This window comes from Pseudophryne corroboree, chromosome 6 (genome assembly GCF_028390025.1).
Source record: "Pseudophryne corroboree isolate aPseCor3 chromosome 6, aPseCor3.hap2, whole genome shotgun sequence".
NCBI lineage: Eukaryota > Metazoa > Chordata > Amphibia > Anura > Myobatrachidae > Pseudophryne > Pseudophryne corroboree.
Window position 1 is genome coordinate 352,234,701 of NC_086449.1, and position 17,793 is coordinate 352,252,493.

The window sequence follows — 17,793 nt, forward strand, 5'->3', positions numbered from 1 at the left end:
CATAGCGAAAATCGGCAACGAGCGAACAACTCGGAATGACCACCAAGATTACTTAACACGTACACAAATCAAGGATTTTAGGACATATTGTCATTTGCTATACTATTAGTCTCATTTATCAACAAGTGATAAAACTCGCTGTGAATGATAAAACTCTTTGCGTTTGATAAACGGTGCTCCATCCAATCAGAACACCATTTACCACAGGCAACAAGTTTTAGCATTCACAATGAGTTTTATCATTTACAAGTTTTATCACTCATTGATAAATGGGCCCCCATATATGTGCTAGCAAAGAAAGCCCCATTAAGGACAATACAATATTTTCTGACTTTACAACAGAATCTCTAGTCTTACATATATCGATCGATCGATCGATCGATCAAGAGAGAGAGAGAGAGAGAGAGAGAGAGAGAGAGAGAGAGAGAGTGGGACCCTTTTACACAGCTAACAGAAACTTAATACAGCTCTTGTAGTAATGAATTGTAATTACTTAGATTAACACTTTATTAGAACTCACATCCATGGTCTTCTTGTACAAGGATACTTTATTCTTCTGCAGACGCTCCATGGCATACTCATACTGTGTAAGGACACAATAAAATATATCAGCCAAACCGTAACATTGCTATAGTGGTGCTAAAATGTAATACTACAATAAGGTTGTAACTCTTCTTAGTTATTGCAGTTAATAAAAGTCACTAATTGATGGCAGCCAGATCATGAAAATGCATCATGCTAAATAATTAGGACACTGGGACGTCACCAAAGCACTTCAAACTCAATATTCATAAGAGGAGAAATCCTATTGGACTGCTTGGCCGCATTCCCAAGATCACTAGTTCAGACTATGGAGGGGCTAAAACCACTGACTACAGATGGCACACAGGAACATGGCCTTGCCATAATGAAGGCAGAAAAAAAAGTTGTATTATTTATTTATCTATAATATATCCGTTTCATTTCAATGAATCCTCTTTATAAAACCATCCTCTTTTTAAACCTAAGGGTAAAGGAAAAGAGTATTACCTCTGACCCCCACACTCCTGTACACATAATAATGCCTAAGAATGAAGGGGTCTATGTACTAAGCCTTGGAGAGATAAAGTACCAGTCGATCAGCGCCCATGTTACAGGCTGGGTTTGAAAAATGACAGTTAGTTGCTGGTTGATTGGTACTTTATCTTCGTCAACTTTATCTATCTTCAGGGCTTAGTACACAGACGCTGACCCCAAAATTTATCTCCGCCCACTTTATCACTCTCCATTGCTTTGTACAGTAAATCTGTCCCTAAGATTTACTGCATAGACCCCTGTGTAGTAAAACTCTACTTGTTAGATGAGGTAATACAGCAACGATAGGAATAGTCGGAAAATGTTCCTCTTCAAACCTGACTTGGGTTGTAAGTACAATGGCAAGTACCCAAAAAAGTCCATCAATGCCTTTTATTTTTGCAGCATTTCAGGGCTGCAGCTGCATTTTGAATCACATGTAGCAAATGTACACAATTTGATGCTATTAGTTTGGTTTGGTTTGGTCTGGCCGTATTGATATACCGATGGACGGGATGCCAGCAGTCAGAATACCGACAGTGGCATCCCGACCATCAGAATACAGACAGCACCCCAAAAAGAACCGTAACTCCCTGCCCACTACCCTAACCCTCCCTTGTGGGTGCCTAACCCTCACCAGTGGTGCCTAACCCTCCCCAGTGGTGCCTAACCCTAACCCTCCCCGGTGGTGCCTAACCCTAACCCTACCCGGTGGTGCCTAACCCTAGCCCTCCCCGGTGATGCCTAATCCTAACCCTCCCCGGTGATGCCTAATCCTAACCCTCCCCGGTGATGCCTAACCCTAGCCCTCCCCGGTGATGCCTAATCCTAACCCTCCTTTACCAGCGTCCTAAACCTAACCCTCCCCGCTTAGTGCCTAACCCTAACCTTCTCTTGTAAGTACCTAACCCTAACCCCCCCTCCCCAGTACCTTACCACCACCTTCCTGTTCCTGCACTCTAACCCCCCTTCTAATGCCTAAACCTAACCTCCCACACCCCGCGGCAGAACGCAAGTCTCACTAAAAGAGCGTTCAGGATTCCTGGCATATGTATTTTGTTTGGATTTTGATGCTGGCATTATGCCGACGGTCAGGATTCCGGCGTTGGTATGTCGGGATCCTTGCAGCATTGTAACTGCATCCCGTCTGGCCAATATTTAAAGACATCTATTTTTACATACCTTTTTTCTGCAACTTACATAATTTATATATAAACTAGCTGATGTGCCCGGTTTTAACCAAGCAAAGGTTTGCTAGGCGGAACATTTTACCCCTTTTCACCCACTTAGGAGTCAAATTTAGAAAAATCCCTGCTTAGTGAGTGGCTGCAAATAACTGTCACAGTTTCCAGACCACCCAGCAGGTGCACAGGGAGAGTTCACCAACTGCCACAATTTCCAGAGCACAAGGGTGATGCATTGTTAAACGGCAAGCGGACGTTTTGCACCATAACTCCGAAACTAAACAACCAATTACAACACCATTTTTTTTCTGGAAATCTATGGACCAAGACCTTTAATTTGGCATATGATGTGCTCAAACAATGGCATCATAAAAATATGTCACTCATAAAAGTTGTCTTTCTGCTAGTAATATATAGAATACTATAATGATATTCTAGATGTGTATTTTAAAATGTGTATTCATAAAAAAAGTTATAATTTGTGAGTACTTTAAACTTATACTTTATATTCAGCTTTTTAACAGGCACCTTTTTCCTCAGTTCCTTCTGCCTCTCTCTGAAATCCTCCAAACTCTGCAGTTCCTCTCTCAGTGCTGTCGCCAGTTGGATGTGCGATTGACCTATACTCTCAATTTCTAAAATAAATTGGGGCACATATTGTAATAAAGGTATAAGGAAAGGGATACACATTATATAGCCATTCTTTATTATATTAAGCTAAGTGTTATAGGGCAAAAGTGCAGATTTTTGTATGCTTTTTCATGACATAAAGTGGCGACTTTGTAAAACACAAAAGCAAGTTGCTTTATAGTTAAAACAAATCACTACTTTTAATCACATGGCGTATTCACTGAAATATCTGTACTTTTTACAAATAACTTGATTTGGCCCATTGTCTCTAAATGTATTTATTTATTTAGACATTATATAGTGTGTATATATATATATATATATATATATAAATAAATGAGGCGACACTCGGAGACTTCATAACTTGCAAACGTTTCGGTAACGTTTCGGGGACATGCTCCCCTTCTTCAGACCAACACTCAAGTGAAACAAAATACAATATATATATATATATATGTATATATATATGTAAACAATGTTTCCGTGTCAAAGCTGCAGATTAACAACTGGCACCCAGAAAGACCTCCAATTTCACATAACACTGTCAGGTGCCTAATTTCCAAATTCCGAGAAACTGGGACTGTGGCTGACAAGTCACGGAGTGGCCGCCCAAAAAGTGCTACTGGTCCTTCTGGGTGCCGGTTGTTAAAATCTGCAGCTATGTCAAAGCCATCTTCAGTTACCTGCAACAAAAAAAGTGTTGTAACTTTTGAACCACACTTGCTATTTCAAATCTGTTTGCAGCAATAAACTCTAAGCACATTCTAATGTTGTTTGAGATGTTACAAGAACCCCTTTCCATTTGAAAAAACTGACTTAGATTCAAGATGGCCAATGTCAAGATGGCACCCATGTTCGGTACATACCCTAAAAGATAGCCTACCTCACCCATACCTTACTGGAGTATTCAGTTTTCCAGGTTCCTGCACAGTTTTTTAAACAAAAGGGTGTACTGCAACTTTTGAATCACCATGTATATATAAATGTCAATATAAAAAGTTGTTTTATTATATGCTAGTTACCAGTGTGTCAAGATGATTGAATAACATAACAGTAATGTCAGCACTGGCGAATATGCAGGCCTGAACGGAACACACCCGAGTTGCTTCATTGGTGGCCACTTAGTGGCTGCAGGTGCTCCAAGCACTTGCATTCCCCCCACAGAGGTGAGAAGCAGCATTAGCCTTTTATTATATAGGATTATTTAACATCAGGAACACACCACTGTAGAAAGATAAAGACCAATTCACTATATAAAACAAAATATAAAATATCTCTATTTTTTTTCTTAATTAGGGTCGGCATTAATCATGAGTAAACACAGGACCAGAACAAGTCTTCTGGAGAGACAGGCCACCTACTCCTTCGGCCTTACTTATCTTATCAGCACCACCCCATGGACGGATCTGGGGGAAGGAGATCAGTGTGCCCCCCCCCCCCCCCCATACCCCCATACCACTTTATACATGTCCAGTACCCTTGGCGGCTGTATAGTGGCACAGCGGCAGTGTGTGCTGGGCTTCAGAGGGTCAAGGGAGGCTGCTGCAACTGAGCAGCAACAATCTCCTCTCTGCCTGCATGATATCCCGCTGCTGCTGCAGCAGGGGGGAAGGGGGAGTATATGAGAGAGGGGGGCCCAGAGCTCTTGCCCGTGTGCCCCTCCTTAATCTGGCTCTGGCTGAATAGCTTTCAGCATCAGTCGTGGTGGGGTTCTGAACCTATTAATGTGACAGAATTTCTTAGTAACAAGTAATTTAAAAAAAGGGAACATAGCAATCAATTATGTTGCATTAAAGCAAACTTAGACAAAGTTCCTGTATTTTACTTCACCTTTCCTACCCTATAAAATTTCCACAATGCTGGATAATACATAAACACATAGTACAGTTTTCAACTGAATTTTTAAAATATGCATATTAGGCCAGATTCTAATTTGGAAGTAAAGCAAAAAAGCAAGTAACTTTTGTATATGGAATAAATATCGTTGCACTGCAAGGGGAGCAAATGCATTTGCCAGGGTAACTCATACTCAGGACTGTAGAGAGATTGGGTGATCCCTGGCAAAGTTGGAATTGTGGTCTAATTGGGGGTTGGTGGTGTGGCCTAATCTCAGAGGTATGGCCACACCCCCTTGTAATAAATTAAAGAAATAGTTTTTATGCGCCGTTGACCTACACAGGGGGGTGTGATCTGTCCCAGGGGCAGATCCAGGGGGGTGACGCATGATCAGCGTGATCGCTAACCCCCCTGCAGGAAGAGGAGACTGCTGCACTCAGTGGCAACAGTCTCCCTGGACCCCCCACAGCCTAGCACACAGTAGCGTGGGCTGGGCTGGGAAGAGAGACTACAGCTGGCTAACAGGTAAAAAAAAGAGGGGGGGGGGTGGAGGCAAGTGCAGACCTGGGCCCCTGCCGGGCCCCTCCAGCTTGGCCTGGCCAAGATAACTAGTAAGCTCCCTCTCACTCAGTGTCACTGATCATCCTTACCTACTCTTCTGGAAGTCTTGGGAGACTCCAAATTTTTTGGTCAGTCTACCACACCCCTGGAAGAGTGAGTATCTCTCCAGCATCCTGCCTACTTCCTAGTTAAGAGGACGAGATAGTGAGAAAATGCTGAAAATTGCAGGTCTGTATGGAGAGGCTAAAATGATGCAAACTGATATAATTTTAGCCCCGCACTTTCCCCAAGGACCCATGATTAGCGGAATTTACCATGACGAGGCAGGACCTAATGAACTGCCCAGCTGCTTCTACTCTCTGGGCTTTACCCGAAGAGGGGTATAAAAAAGTCGGTAAATATGGAGTAAATACTGGCTGCTATTATATGCAGCCCATACATTTTTGCGCTGCAATTTATTTTTCAGTTTTGACACACCCCACCCAAATCTCTGTCCCGCCTGCAGTGCAGCATAGTTTTTCCCAGGTGCACAGTTACTTGTTTTTTGTTTTGCTTTACTTCCACACCAGAATCAGGCCCATGTGTTTCAAATAAAATATGCTGTTAAAATATTACAGTATACCATACCATACCATACTTTCCTGCTGCACAAGGGCCTGTAATAAGGCAAGCGTGAGCTGGGTAACTCAGTGGCAGATTTTACTATAGTTCCGCCATTAAAATCCGCCACTTCAGTGAGCTCAGCTGAGCCAGTTGCAGTCTGTGACTGCACTGACTTCAGTGTGACTGCCAGTGACTTCCTACTGCAAGTGCTACCTGCCATCACCAAAGGACAGGCAGTCCTCCCTCTGGGACTGCCAGACCGGGCTGCTATTAGCAGAGAGCATGCTTCCAGTTTCATCAGCCCTAGCCGGTTTCTATGGGCTGCAGCTGATGCAGTCCATAGAAGCTGGTGTTTTGTGTATGCGCAGTCAAAACGCTGCTTGTGCATGTAAAAGTTCTGGTGCCTGCCAGATCCATTGCGCAGGTGCCGGGCCCCAGCTGTCTCCCCGCCTTATCGTCCTATTCTGGCATGGGTAGCGCAGCCCCACTATCCAAAACAGGTAGGAGCTGCTGCTGGCTAGGTTCATAGAAGTTTTAAGGAACAAAGTTTGATACTTACGTTCTTTCATAGTATCAAAGGACTCCCGCAGTTTACTGAAATAAGCATACATACAGGTAATTAAATAAAAAACAACCCATTGCTTTAAAAACAAATATCCTTAACATATATGAAAAACATAATGTATCCTATACCTACTGCATTCCTGTTTTACATGTACCAGACTTTCACTCTTACAGTTTATTTTGAAAGCAGCAACTAGATTAATCTCTCTGTAGCAGGAACCAATTTAAGGACTGCTCTGCCAGTTCTTACATTGGTTGCCTGTACTTACCAAATAAAATACTTCTAACATACAGGGCTTCACACCACTGATCACAAGCAATTGTGGCTGAAATCGTGAAGGACAGCTCTCCTGATAAGAGCTTTCCTTTGCATTATAAGGACTTCTGCAAGCCATGGGAAACACTGGGAAGGACCCTATTGGATCCCTCTCAGGTAACATTATGAAGAAAAGCCCATAGGCATCTATTAAGTAACATCATCTACATATGGCGTAGTCTACAGTATTTGGTCCAGGCTCAGGACAGTTTTGGAGGTTTAACCACATTTGTGACATTGATGGATCCCATCCATAAAGTCGTTATCAAAACCGCACTTAAAACATCTTCACTAGTCTCAGAAAACTCCCAGCTCGACACTTCCTCTCAGACTGAGCTTTGTTCCTCACTTTCCCACTAGTAATTACCTGCTCTCATTCCCAATTACTGGAACCTTTGCAGGATGTACACACCTGGAATTACCTCCCCTGTGAAAGTAACCGTCTTTCATAACCCAAGAAACTCCAGAACAGATTCGAGTGCAGACACTGTGTTGAAGATTGATGATAAGGAAGGACTCCCATACAATACACATTTACATGACTTTCTGGAGTCTTGGTGTTACATAAATAATACTCAGGGCCATCTCCAGGCCTACTAGCTCTCTGTGCAAGAAATTTTGGAGCGCCCTCCCCCAATCCAACTATATCCATAATTAATATATTTATTATTATTATTATTATTATAAACACAGACATTGGCCCCCACAGTAAAAAAAAAACATACATTGGTCCCCAGAGGAGGTAACCATACACATTGGCCCTGAAAGTAAAACAAAAACCCCACACACATTGGCACCCACATGAAAAAGACATACCCTTTGGCCTGCACAGGGAAAAAAACACGTACATTGACCCTCACAGGCAGGGCCGGTGCTAGGGTATTTGACGCCCTCCTGCAAACTATAAATTTACGCCCTCCCTCCAATACTTCATAATGGAACAGTGCGCTCCAAAGGCGCACGCTGCAAAAAAGGAGTGTGGTCTCATAAGGAAGGGGCATGGACACACAATAGTACCCCAAATTCAAATTACGCCATACAGTAGTGCAATCTTATTCACCTTACACCACACGTAGTGCCCGATTCACATTATACCACATAGTAGTGTCTCTTACACATAATGCCCACAGTAGTAGTGCCTCTTACACGTAATGCCCACAGTAATAGTGTCCCTTATACTTATAATGCCCACAGTAGTAGTGTTCCTTACAAATAATGCCCAGAGTAGTAGCGCTAATGCTCACAGTAGTAGCACCGCTTATATACATAATGCCCACAGTAGTAGAGCCACTTATATACATAATGCCCACAGTAGTAAAGCCACTTATATACCTAATGCCCACAGCAGTAGTGGCGCTTATATACATTACGCCCATAGTAGTAGTGCTGCTTATATACCTAATGCCCACAGTAGTAGTGCCGCTTATATATCCTAATGTCCTGAGTAGCAGCTCTGCTTATATACATAATGCCAATAGTAATAGTGCCACTTATGTACATAATGCTGACAGTAGTGCCGCTTATATACATTACGCCCATAGTAGTAGTGCCGCTTATATACGTCATGCCCATAGTAATAGTGCAGCTTATATACATTATGCCCATAGTAGTAATACCACTTATATGTTATGCCCACAGTAGTAGTGCCGCTTATACATTATCCTCACAGTAGTAGTGCCGCTTATACATTTTGCCCACAGTAGTAGTGCCGCTTGTACATTATGCCCACAGTAGTAGTGCCGCTTATACATTATGCCAATAGTACTAGTGCCGCTTATACATTATGCCCACAGTAGTAGTGCCGCTTGTACATTATGCCCACAGTAGTAGTGCCGTTTGTACATTATGCCAATAGTAGTAGTGCTGCATATACATTATGCCCACAGTAGTAGTGCTGCTTGTACATTTTGCCACATAGACACAGCACTGCACTTACATGATGCCCCCACTTCTGCTTCCGCCACCATCCGACAGCTCCTCAGCACCTCCCTGAGTTCTCCTATTACCCCTCCACAGTAGTACAGCCATCGCCTCCTCCCAGTCATGCGATGTGATGGAGCACTATCCCTGGCATTTCCCTCCATACTCTGAGCTGAGCGGAAGCCATTGGCAGGGTGAACAGGGATGAGCAAGCCCAGCAGCTTGCTGCTCAGGAAGACTGCTGCCGGCACCGCTGCCTGTCATATAGTTTGACAGGCACAGTGGCGGCTGGCAGTAAAATGGACAGCAGCAGGCTAGCAGTATATGGGGAAGAGTGCCTCTCATGCCCAGCGCCTACCTGCATTGCATAGCTTCGCTGAGCGGGTAGCGCTGGGCCTGCACACAAGAAAAAAAACACACACCCATTGGCACCACAGAAAAAAAATACACATTGGCCCCCACAGGAACAAAAAAAAAAAATCTACGCACACATTAGCCACAACAGGGGAAAAAAATTTACACATTGGCCCCAATACGGAAAAAAAACTATACATATTGGCCCTGATAGATTAAAAAAAAAAACATTGGCCCGGTAGGAAAAAACACACACATATTGGCCACTACAGGAAAAAAACACACACATTGGACACCAGAGGGTAAAACACACACACACACACACACACACACACACACACACGCACGCACGCACGCACGCACACACACATTGGGCCCTACAGGAAAATTAACACACACACATCGGCCCCACAGGAAAAAAGATACACATATTGGCCCCCACAGAATAAAAACACACGTTGGTCACCACAGCAAAAAAACAACACAAGCATTAGGCACCATCAGGGGAAAAAAACATACACATTGGCCCCCGATAGGAAAAAAATATTGCATTGGCCGTGATAGGAAAAAAAACATTGCATTGGCCGTGATTGGAAACCCCCCCCCCCCCCCAGAAACATTTGCCCCCACAGGAAAAATAAAACACACCAGCCTCCCACATAAGACTGAAAAGAAAGAGAGAGATACAAAGAGAGAGAGAAAGAGAAAGAGAGAGAGAGATATGAACAGCCCAGTGCTTGGTGTCACTTAGGCTTACCATACCATCCCTTTTTTAAACCAGGATGCTAATGGATAAGATAGGTTCTTTGGCTTATTAAAACCGAATGAAATTCACGCTTGAAGTCAGCCAGCCACAGAACCTGTGTAATTCATTAGTGTCCAAGTTTAAAGGGATAGTATTATAAGCCTACCCATAGGGTTAAAGTACATGTCATTATACATGGATGATACCCACCGGGAGAGTAACCATTGAACTTTCACATTTTCTGGTAAGCGGGGAAATTCCAGGGACATGCAGTCAGGGGAGGCAGAGCCTCGCCTGTCATATTTAAATTAAAATAATTGATTATAACACAGATCAGTGTAAATATCTGCTGAAGTTGCTGCGCTCCGCTGCACATACAGGGAGATAGAGAGGCAGCGAGAGCTCTGCCTCCCTTCGGCAATCATAAACTGTCCAGAGTTGGGAGCGGGGCCACACTTCAGGCAGTATCACTGCACTGAAAATAGTACTAGGGGGTCTATTCATAAAACATAGAAATGCACTGTTTTGTGGAAGACAGCGCTTTTCTCTACTTTGGGCTATTCACAAAACTCAAAGCTTCACTGCTCTCTGCCCGGCACATGGTGCTAGCTCCGCCCCTTGACCTCCCAGCAGCCACTGCAGCCTATTGGGACCTCAGCTGGTGGTGCATGCGCAGAAGGGACATGTCAGCTGATTCCACGCATCACAGAGGGGGCTAAAGGTGGCATCGCTGGAGCCCAGGATACCAGGTCGCATCGCTGGAAGGGTAAGTATGCATGACTTATCAAAGCTATATATTGCATCAAACTGATGCGATCTATAGTAATAAGTAACAATTCACTATGGGGAGGCACACCCGTTCGGCCACTCTGGTAGACCGGCCCCCATGACGGCTCTGATAATACTGATAAATAGTTTTCCTTCTTGGTTCTGCATAAGCTGACAATTCTCATATGACAAAGATTCAACAACAGTGAAATGCATCATTTTAAAGCCAATATTTATGCTAAGTGCACAATTAGAGAGAGTGCGTTATGCTACTTTTCCTCCTTGTCTAATTTTCTAGTGGAATTATTACAAGCATTAAGTTATGATGGAGGACCTACAACTTTCATTTGTTACCGGGTGCAGCTCTAGTCCCATCATTTTAGTCAAAATCTGTGTCTTCAACCCCATTTCCATCAGCAAAGACAACAATGCTTGATATTGAGGAGGACATTTTTATTTTGGAACTGCTACCTTGCATGCCAGGTCTTGCATGCTTTTCCAAAAATGATGCATGATGCTATGATGCATTTTGATATGTTGGAATAATGTGGCCCATATCTAATCCTGATAAACCCACCAACCAGAACAAAAAATGCTCCATCAAAAATGTCACCTTGGATCTTAGTATTACATTTAATCTAGATCCCTCGGCTTGGTTTTACTATTTTCAACTTAAGCACTGGGTGAATGGAATGGCCACTGGTTCCACTGTCTTCCAAGTTCCCCCAGAACATGTTTTGAGTTGATTGACTAGATTCTCCTCACGTGGTGCCATATCATTTTGGTACGGTTTACTGTCACCCCCAGACTCGACAGTTAAGTCTCCAGCTCAGCTTAACTGGGAGACTGACCTCCTTCACATCTTTACCCTCAGTGGGAATCTATCCACCTCTCCTCTTTCTCCTTATCCAAATGCACCAATCATGCTGAAATGTATTTTAAATTGTTACGAGATTGTACATCACTCCTTCTAAATTACATAGGATATTGCCTGCTTCTTTAAAAAGTTTGCCAGTGCCTTTGCCATTCTGATGGTACTATTTTCCATTTCTTTGGGAATGCGCCATCTTATGCCCTTTCTGGGTTAAAGTGTTTGCCCTTATACAAGATGTTATCAGTCTCACATTACCCCAGGATCCCTTTTTAGCCCTTCTGCATCTGTACCCTAGTATTGTCCCCAAATCCGCCCACTATGTCCATGGTCACATTCTAATATCTGTCAGAGCAACTATTGCTCAGCATTGGAAATCTCCCTACTCTCAGCCATATGAGAAAGTTATTTCCAAAACACAATTCCATTTTGAAATGGAGACTAGGGAAATTCCATATTCTACAACCCTCTCTTCCCCATTGTGAAATGGCTTCCATGGCATGAATATATCAAGAAGGGAAAGGGTGTTCCCTCCTACTGTACCTCACGCTTATCTTCACGGAGCCCTTCTCTGCCTTTCAATTTAAGGCCCGTATTCATAGGCCGATTTGAGGAGAGATGTGTGCTGAGAGATGTTCGCTCAGCACACATCTCTCCTCCCGCTCAGCACAGCGCGATGTGTGCTGAGCGAGCGGGGGGAGACGGGGGGGGCGGGCGCTCATTTCACCCATCGGGTGAAGTGAGCGACCTGCTAGATTGGCCTGCATGCAATCACTGTGGGGGGTACACACGGAGTCATCACTGCTTAAAATCTAAGCAATCTAGTCAGACTGCTTAGATTTTAAGCACCGATCGCTCCGTGAGTACCCCACTTCAGATGCTTGATTTATATTCTGCATTTTGTATTTTCCTCTGATGCCTTTGGATGTTCTGTCAACCCTATCCCACCCGTGTGCCTTCCCCCCTATTGTTACCCCCATTTCTTTTCTTTAACCCTACAATCTCAATAAAGATTTAATGTTGAAAAAAATTGTCACCTTGTCACACATATCTATGGTTTACAATATAGAAGTGGATAATTATGCTGCACCTCAAATTGCTTTGCTTCAGAAATACCACCATTGGCATTGTTATCTGATTTTTCTCAAAAATCATATCATCCAATTCTTACTTGATTTCTGTTTGTCCCCCAGCTTTTCTTGCAATTTGAACTAATTCCTTTCCATATTTTTCCTCTGCGATGGCCCTGGCAAAGAAAATTCATAGGTAATTTATTAAGTGACTGTATCAGTAATGAAAATGATACACAATTACAGAAGTCTTGAACAACAGAGACAATTATCCTGTGTAACAAAATGGTAAACCATATCTGAGTCATTACATATGACTAATTGTATGACATTTTTAAAAGGATACAGGGGCTTATTCAGGTTTGTTAGCAAACCAATAAAAAGATAGCAACTGGGCAACACCCTATTGCACTGCAGGTGGGGCAGATATAGTATGTGCAGAGAGATTTAGATTTGGGTTGGTTTCGTTTAAACTGAAATGGAAATTGCAGTGTAAAAATAAAGCAGCCAGTATTTACCCTGCACAGAAACATTATAACCCACCCAAATCTAAATTGTTTGGGGGCAGCACTGAGGGCTTATAACCAATCAATAAAAATAATACAATTAGGCAGGCAGGTGTCAGCAGTTACTGTTATGCTTAGGGGCGCCCTCACCCCTAAATCCACCCCTGATTATACTCAGATTATCTAAATTTAGGAAGATGATCTTAAAAAACAACTGTATCAATTAATACAAAGTTGTACTTACGTATATACTTATTTATAGTAATATGGTGACTGTATCAGGTGACTGCAAATACTGACATACAGATGCTTCTCACTTAATGACCGAGTTCCGTTCCTATGACTAGGTTGTTAAACGAATTGGCCATTAAGCAAGGAGCTGCATACTTAATACAGGTAATCATTTTTATTTATTCTGAATAAAGAATCTAAATGAAACTCCAACTTTATAACTTTGTTTTACTTTGTATAACTCTTACATACTGTATAGAACATAAAAATGAAATCGGCAAAAATCATAAAAATTATTAAAGTCTGTTTCCAGCTGGTTAGAAAGCTGGTCGTAAGTCCAAGCGGTTGTTAAACAGGTAGGTCGTTAAGTGGGGAGCATCTGTGTATAAAAAAACTGCAATTAGCATTGGTATCAGGTTGGAAGATAGACCGTAGATAGACAAGCAAAAGGTCGACACCAGATGATCAACAGTCAAAAGGTCGACAGGGTCAAAAGGTCGACATTTAAATGGTCAACATGGACTTTTGCATGATTTTTAGGGTTAGGTATCTGGATGGAAAATAGACCGTAGATAGACAGTCATTAGGTTGACAGTTAGATGGTCGACATGGACTTAGGTTGATAGGGTCAAAATGTTACATTTATTATTATTATTGTTATTATTGTTATTATTATTAACAGTTTCATATATAGCGCATCATATTCCGTTGCACTTTACAATTAAAACAATAGTAACAGAACAAACAGACTTAGATGTACTGTAGGAGTACCCTGTCACAAACTTACAATCTATAGGTAAATAGGCATTGATACACAAGGATAGGTGCTAAGTATTGCATAATGGTTCTGTCACATTACAAAGGATCTTAATGGGCTGTATGATCACACAAAAACGTTGGCTTGGGGGTCAGGAGGATATGAAAGTGAATAAACTCAAAATATGTGAGGTTATGTGTGGACTGTATAGAGGGGATGTATTTAGGGAGGATAGTTTATGAAGATTATGTGAGCGATTCTGGAATCTGATAAGCTTGTCTGAAGAGGCATGTTTTTTAGGGAATGCTTGAAGGATACTAGAGGAGAGTTTGTGGTAGGGCATTCCACATAGATAATGCGTTTGGATGATATACACAGATCTTGCGTAGAACATAGAGGTAGGGTAAGGAGATATTTTCAGATAAGCAAAAAGATGTATGTTGGTGTAGTATGGTTAATAGCCTTATGTTTAAGTAATAGTATTTAATATTGAATACGGTAGAATACTGGTAAGCAATAAAGGGACTGACAGAGTGGATCAGCAGATGATGAATGGTTGGTGGGGAAGATCATGATTTTTTAGGGTTAGGGCTAGACTTAGGGTTAGGGATAGGCACTTGGGGGAGAGTTAGGGTTTGGCTCCTGGAGGGGACGGTTAGGGTTAGGCACTTGGAGGAGGGTTAGGATTATGTTGAAGAAGGGGATGGTTAGGGTTGGTTAGGCACTAGGGGGAGGGGTATGGTTAATAACTAAGGGAGGGTTATGATTAGGCGCTAAGGGGAGGGTTAGGTTTAGGGTAAAAATAAAACAAAAAAACATGCATCCACCTTTTTGTGTTGACAATTTGCATGTCGACCTTTTGACCCCATCAACCTAAATCCTTGTCGACTTTTTAAGCCTGTGAACCTTTTGACCTTGTCGACCTATTGACTGTCAACCTTCTGGTGTCTAACTATTGACTGTCTATCTAGACCCTTTCGATCTTTTAATCCACAACCATTACTATTAAGACATCACATGTATAGTCCTTCAATAATTGGATAAAGAAACTTAACTTATATTAATCCACACTGGATAAAACGGGTTACATTTCACACAGGACCCAGGGAATCAGTGGCAATAACACTTTAATTGTAATTGCCGTACACAAAGTAGCAAATGTAATGGGTTATATAATGTGAAAATAAATGTGCATATCAATGAACAGATTGACTGTTATTATTACTACTAGTTAAAAGTCCAACAAAATGACGGACACCAGGACCAGATTATAGGAGGGGCGATCGCTAGTTACGCAGGAGCTGCAGGGTTTCTTGAACGCCTTCTGCTGACAGCCGGAGCTGAGCAGGTGTGTGTGCGTGTGTGTGTGTGTGTGTGTGTGTGTGTGTGTGTGTGTGTATATATTTTTAGGAGGAAGTGATGTCATCCTCCAGGGGGTATAAGTAGTAGCTCCAGAGTTCTTTCACAGAAATTCACTGAACTCTGAGAGGAACAAACCCACCCGTTGTAAGTATAATTTCATTGTTCCCATATACGGATGCCCAGTTTGCTGTAGCTTGAACCCTCGATATGAGGCTCTGTATATGGTTGTGTATCCACATTAAACCTCTATTCATTTTTATTAGTGTACACAAATTTTGATGTTACATCTACTGATATATGATACACCTGTCACCTTGTTTAAAAAAAAATTCACTGCATTATTTTTATTAATATGTTCATACAAAGCGTTAAATGTACCACACCTCTGTCCATGTACCACTGACTATACATAGATGCAGATTGATTCATCTTAATTCCTTCCATTTCTACTTATTTATACACAGGTCTAATTTAGACTATTTGTCTTGACACTGCACATAGTAAATGAACTCCCTCACACTATAGAGACTTGTCGCGCTGTAATATAACACTAGATACAGTCTGGTATGTACAGTATCTTTACTTCCTCCCACCGTCTATCTATCCACCTCCACCTCTAAGCCCAAATTAATATAATGTTTTATTTGTTAGGTTCTATACCCTCCAAAATTGGTACACTTAGTGGTGTATACGTTTCCACAAGTTACCCTCATCTTGCTTTTATTGGGCATCTGGTATGAACTGTTGTAAGGAATCATATGTGTTCTTTGGAAATTGTTACTATTCAAATACTTAGTTCTTCCATTCTACCATCTAGATTCTGTACCCCTGAGGAAGTCCCTTAAGGGACGAAACGCGTTGGATCTATCAGTTGTGTCGCATCTATGTTGTATGTTGAGTCCGTGTCAACAATGAGACACACAAAAACTGAATGTAAACTGGATAAATCCTAAAGCATTTCTCTGTGAAACTGTACAGATGCTCTATACGTTTTATCGTGTATTTTTATACTATTGTGAATACATTTTACATAAACAAAAGTAAGATTTTATTATTACATGTGATTTGAAATCATCTTTCAATGATTAATTGTAGATGGTCTAAATTGGAACATAACTATTAATTAGCGCCCTCAGATCTGTTTGTTATGTGTTTGATTTGAACCTTGGCTAACAGAAGGTTCTTCTAGAAGTGCTGCTTTAAATTCTCACTAAGCGCAATTGGGTAACCCCTCTGGATCCACTATTTGGGAGTCTTTGTGTTCCTTATTCGGTCGTCTGAGTGCTACCCTATGGTCCATATATTGGTTCCGACCTCCTGAAGGAGTGCAGCAACTGGAGGGCACCGACGCACATTGCTATTGCAGAAAAGGAGTGCTGGCCTGTACAGATTCTCATATATATGCTGTATATCTGTGTATATTTGTAATGCGCAGGCTATAATGATGCTGCCTTATATACACCAGTCCCCGTACAGCTCCCACCCAGTCTGTGGGTAGAGGACACCAGTAGCTACCAGTAGCTGGCAGGAAGGGTCTGGGCATGGCCTGTGATGGGTGTGGGAGGAGCGGGCACCGGTGCGCAGTATATATAAAGCAGCCGAGCCAGTTATCTGCCTCCTCCTTACCCTTATCATCTGCAGCCCCAGCACTTTTTACTGTCCTGTATTTGGGGAGAGAGCCGAATGCACCATTTAGGTATCACCTGTGACATCCTCTATCCTTCTGTGTTCTCTCATCAGTAAACAGCTCAGTCACAACTGTTATAATTAGGTGAGCACTGAATACAGTAGAAGCACATTGTGCTCCAGAGCATATTCTTTTAACCCTCTCATTGACCGCCCGTGTCCTTGTGATAAATCGGTTAACAGCAGAAGCTGGGCATATCTGTAAGGAGCACTTTTATCATAGTTTCTCTTATATTTCTGAATAGTGTTTGTATAATACATCACTGTTTTTATACTTGCTGACAATTTTTTTTTAACGTTACACTTTAAAGGGCGTTGGTTAAGCAACTTAAGTATTCATACTATTTATTATACTATGTATAATATATCACCATGGTTTTAAATCTAGGTCTCAGTGTGGGATCAGTACGAGATCCCGCCGAACGGGATCCCGGTGGTCGGAATACAGACACCGGGATCCCGATCAGCACAATCCCGACAGGGGGGCGAGTGCAATGCAGCCCCTTGCAGGCTTGCTGCGCTCAACATGCTGCGGGCACGGTGCCTCGCTACGCTCGGCACACTAATTTATTCTCCTTCTATGGGTGTCATGGACACCCACAGAGGGAGAATATGTCAGGATTGTGCTGGTCGGGATCCCGGTGTCAGTATTCCGACCATCGGGATCCCGTCCGGCGGGATCTTAACAGCATTCCTTCAGTGTCACCGGTACCAGTCTGGTTCTCAGTGTCACTGGTACCAGCCCGGTGTTCAGCGACTCCGATTCCAGGTCAATT

General features: G+C 42.4%; 1 protein-coding gene across 2 annotated transcripts in view; it reads right to left on the bottom strand.

The window, feature by feature from the left end:
• The window catches only part of PSTPIP1 (proline-serine-threonine phosphatase interacting protein 1), a 254,785-nt gene that overhangs the window by 39,832 nt on the left and 197,160 nt on the right, over positions 1 to 17,793 (bottom strand). For both annotated transcript variants that reach the window (XM_063926584.1, XM_063926585.1), the window contains 4 exons: positions 12,577 to 12,651; positions 6,427 to 6,461; positions 2,766 to 2,872; positions 521 to 583 (listed from right to left, as the gene is read on the bottom strand). In XM_063926584.1, the coding sequence (XP_063782654.1) occupies positions 521 to 583; positions 2,766 to 2,872; positions 6,427 to 6,461; positions 12,577 to 12,651 (280 nt within the window). The remainder of the gene's footprint in view (positions 1 to 520; positions 584 to 2,765; positions 2,873 to 6,426; positions 6,462 to 12,576; positions 12,652 to 17,793) is intronic.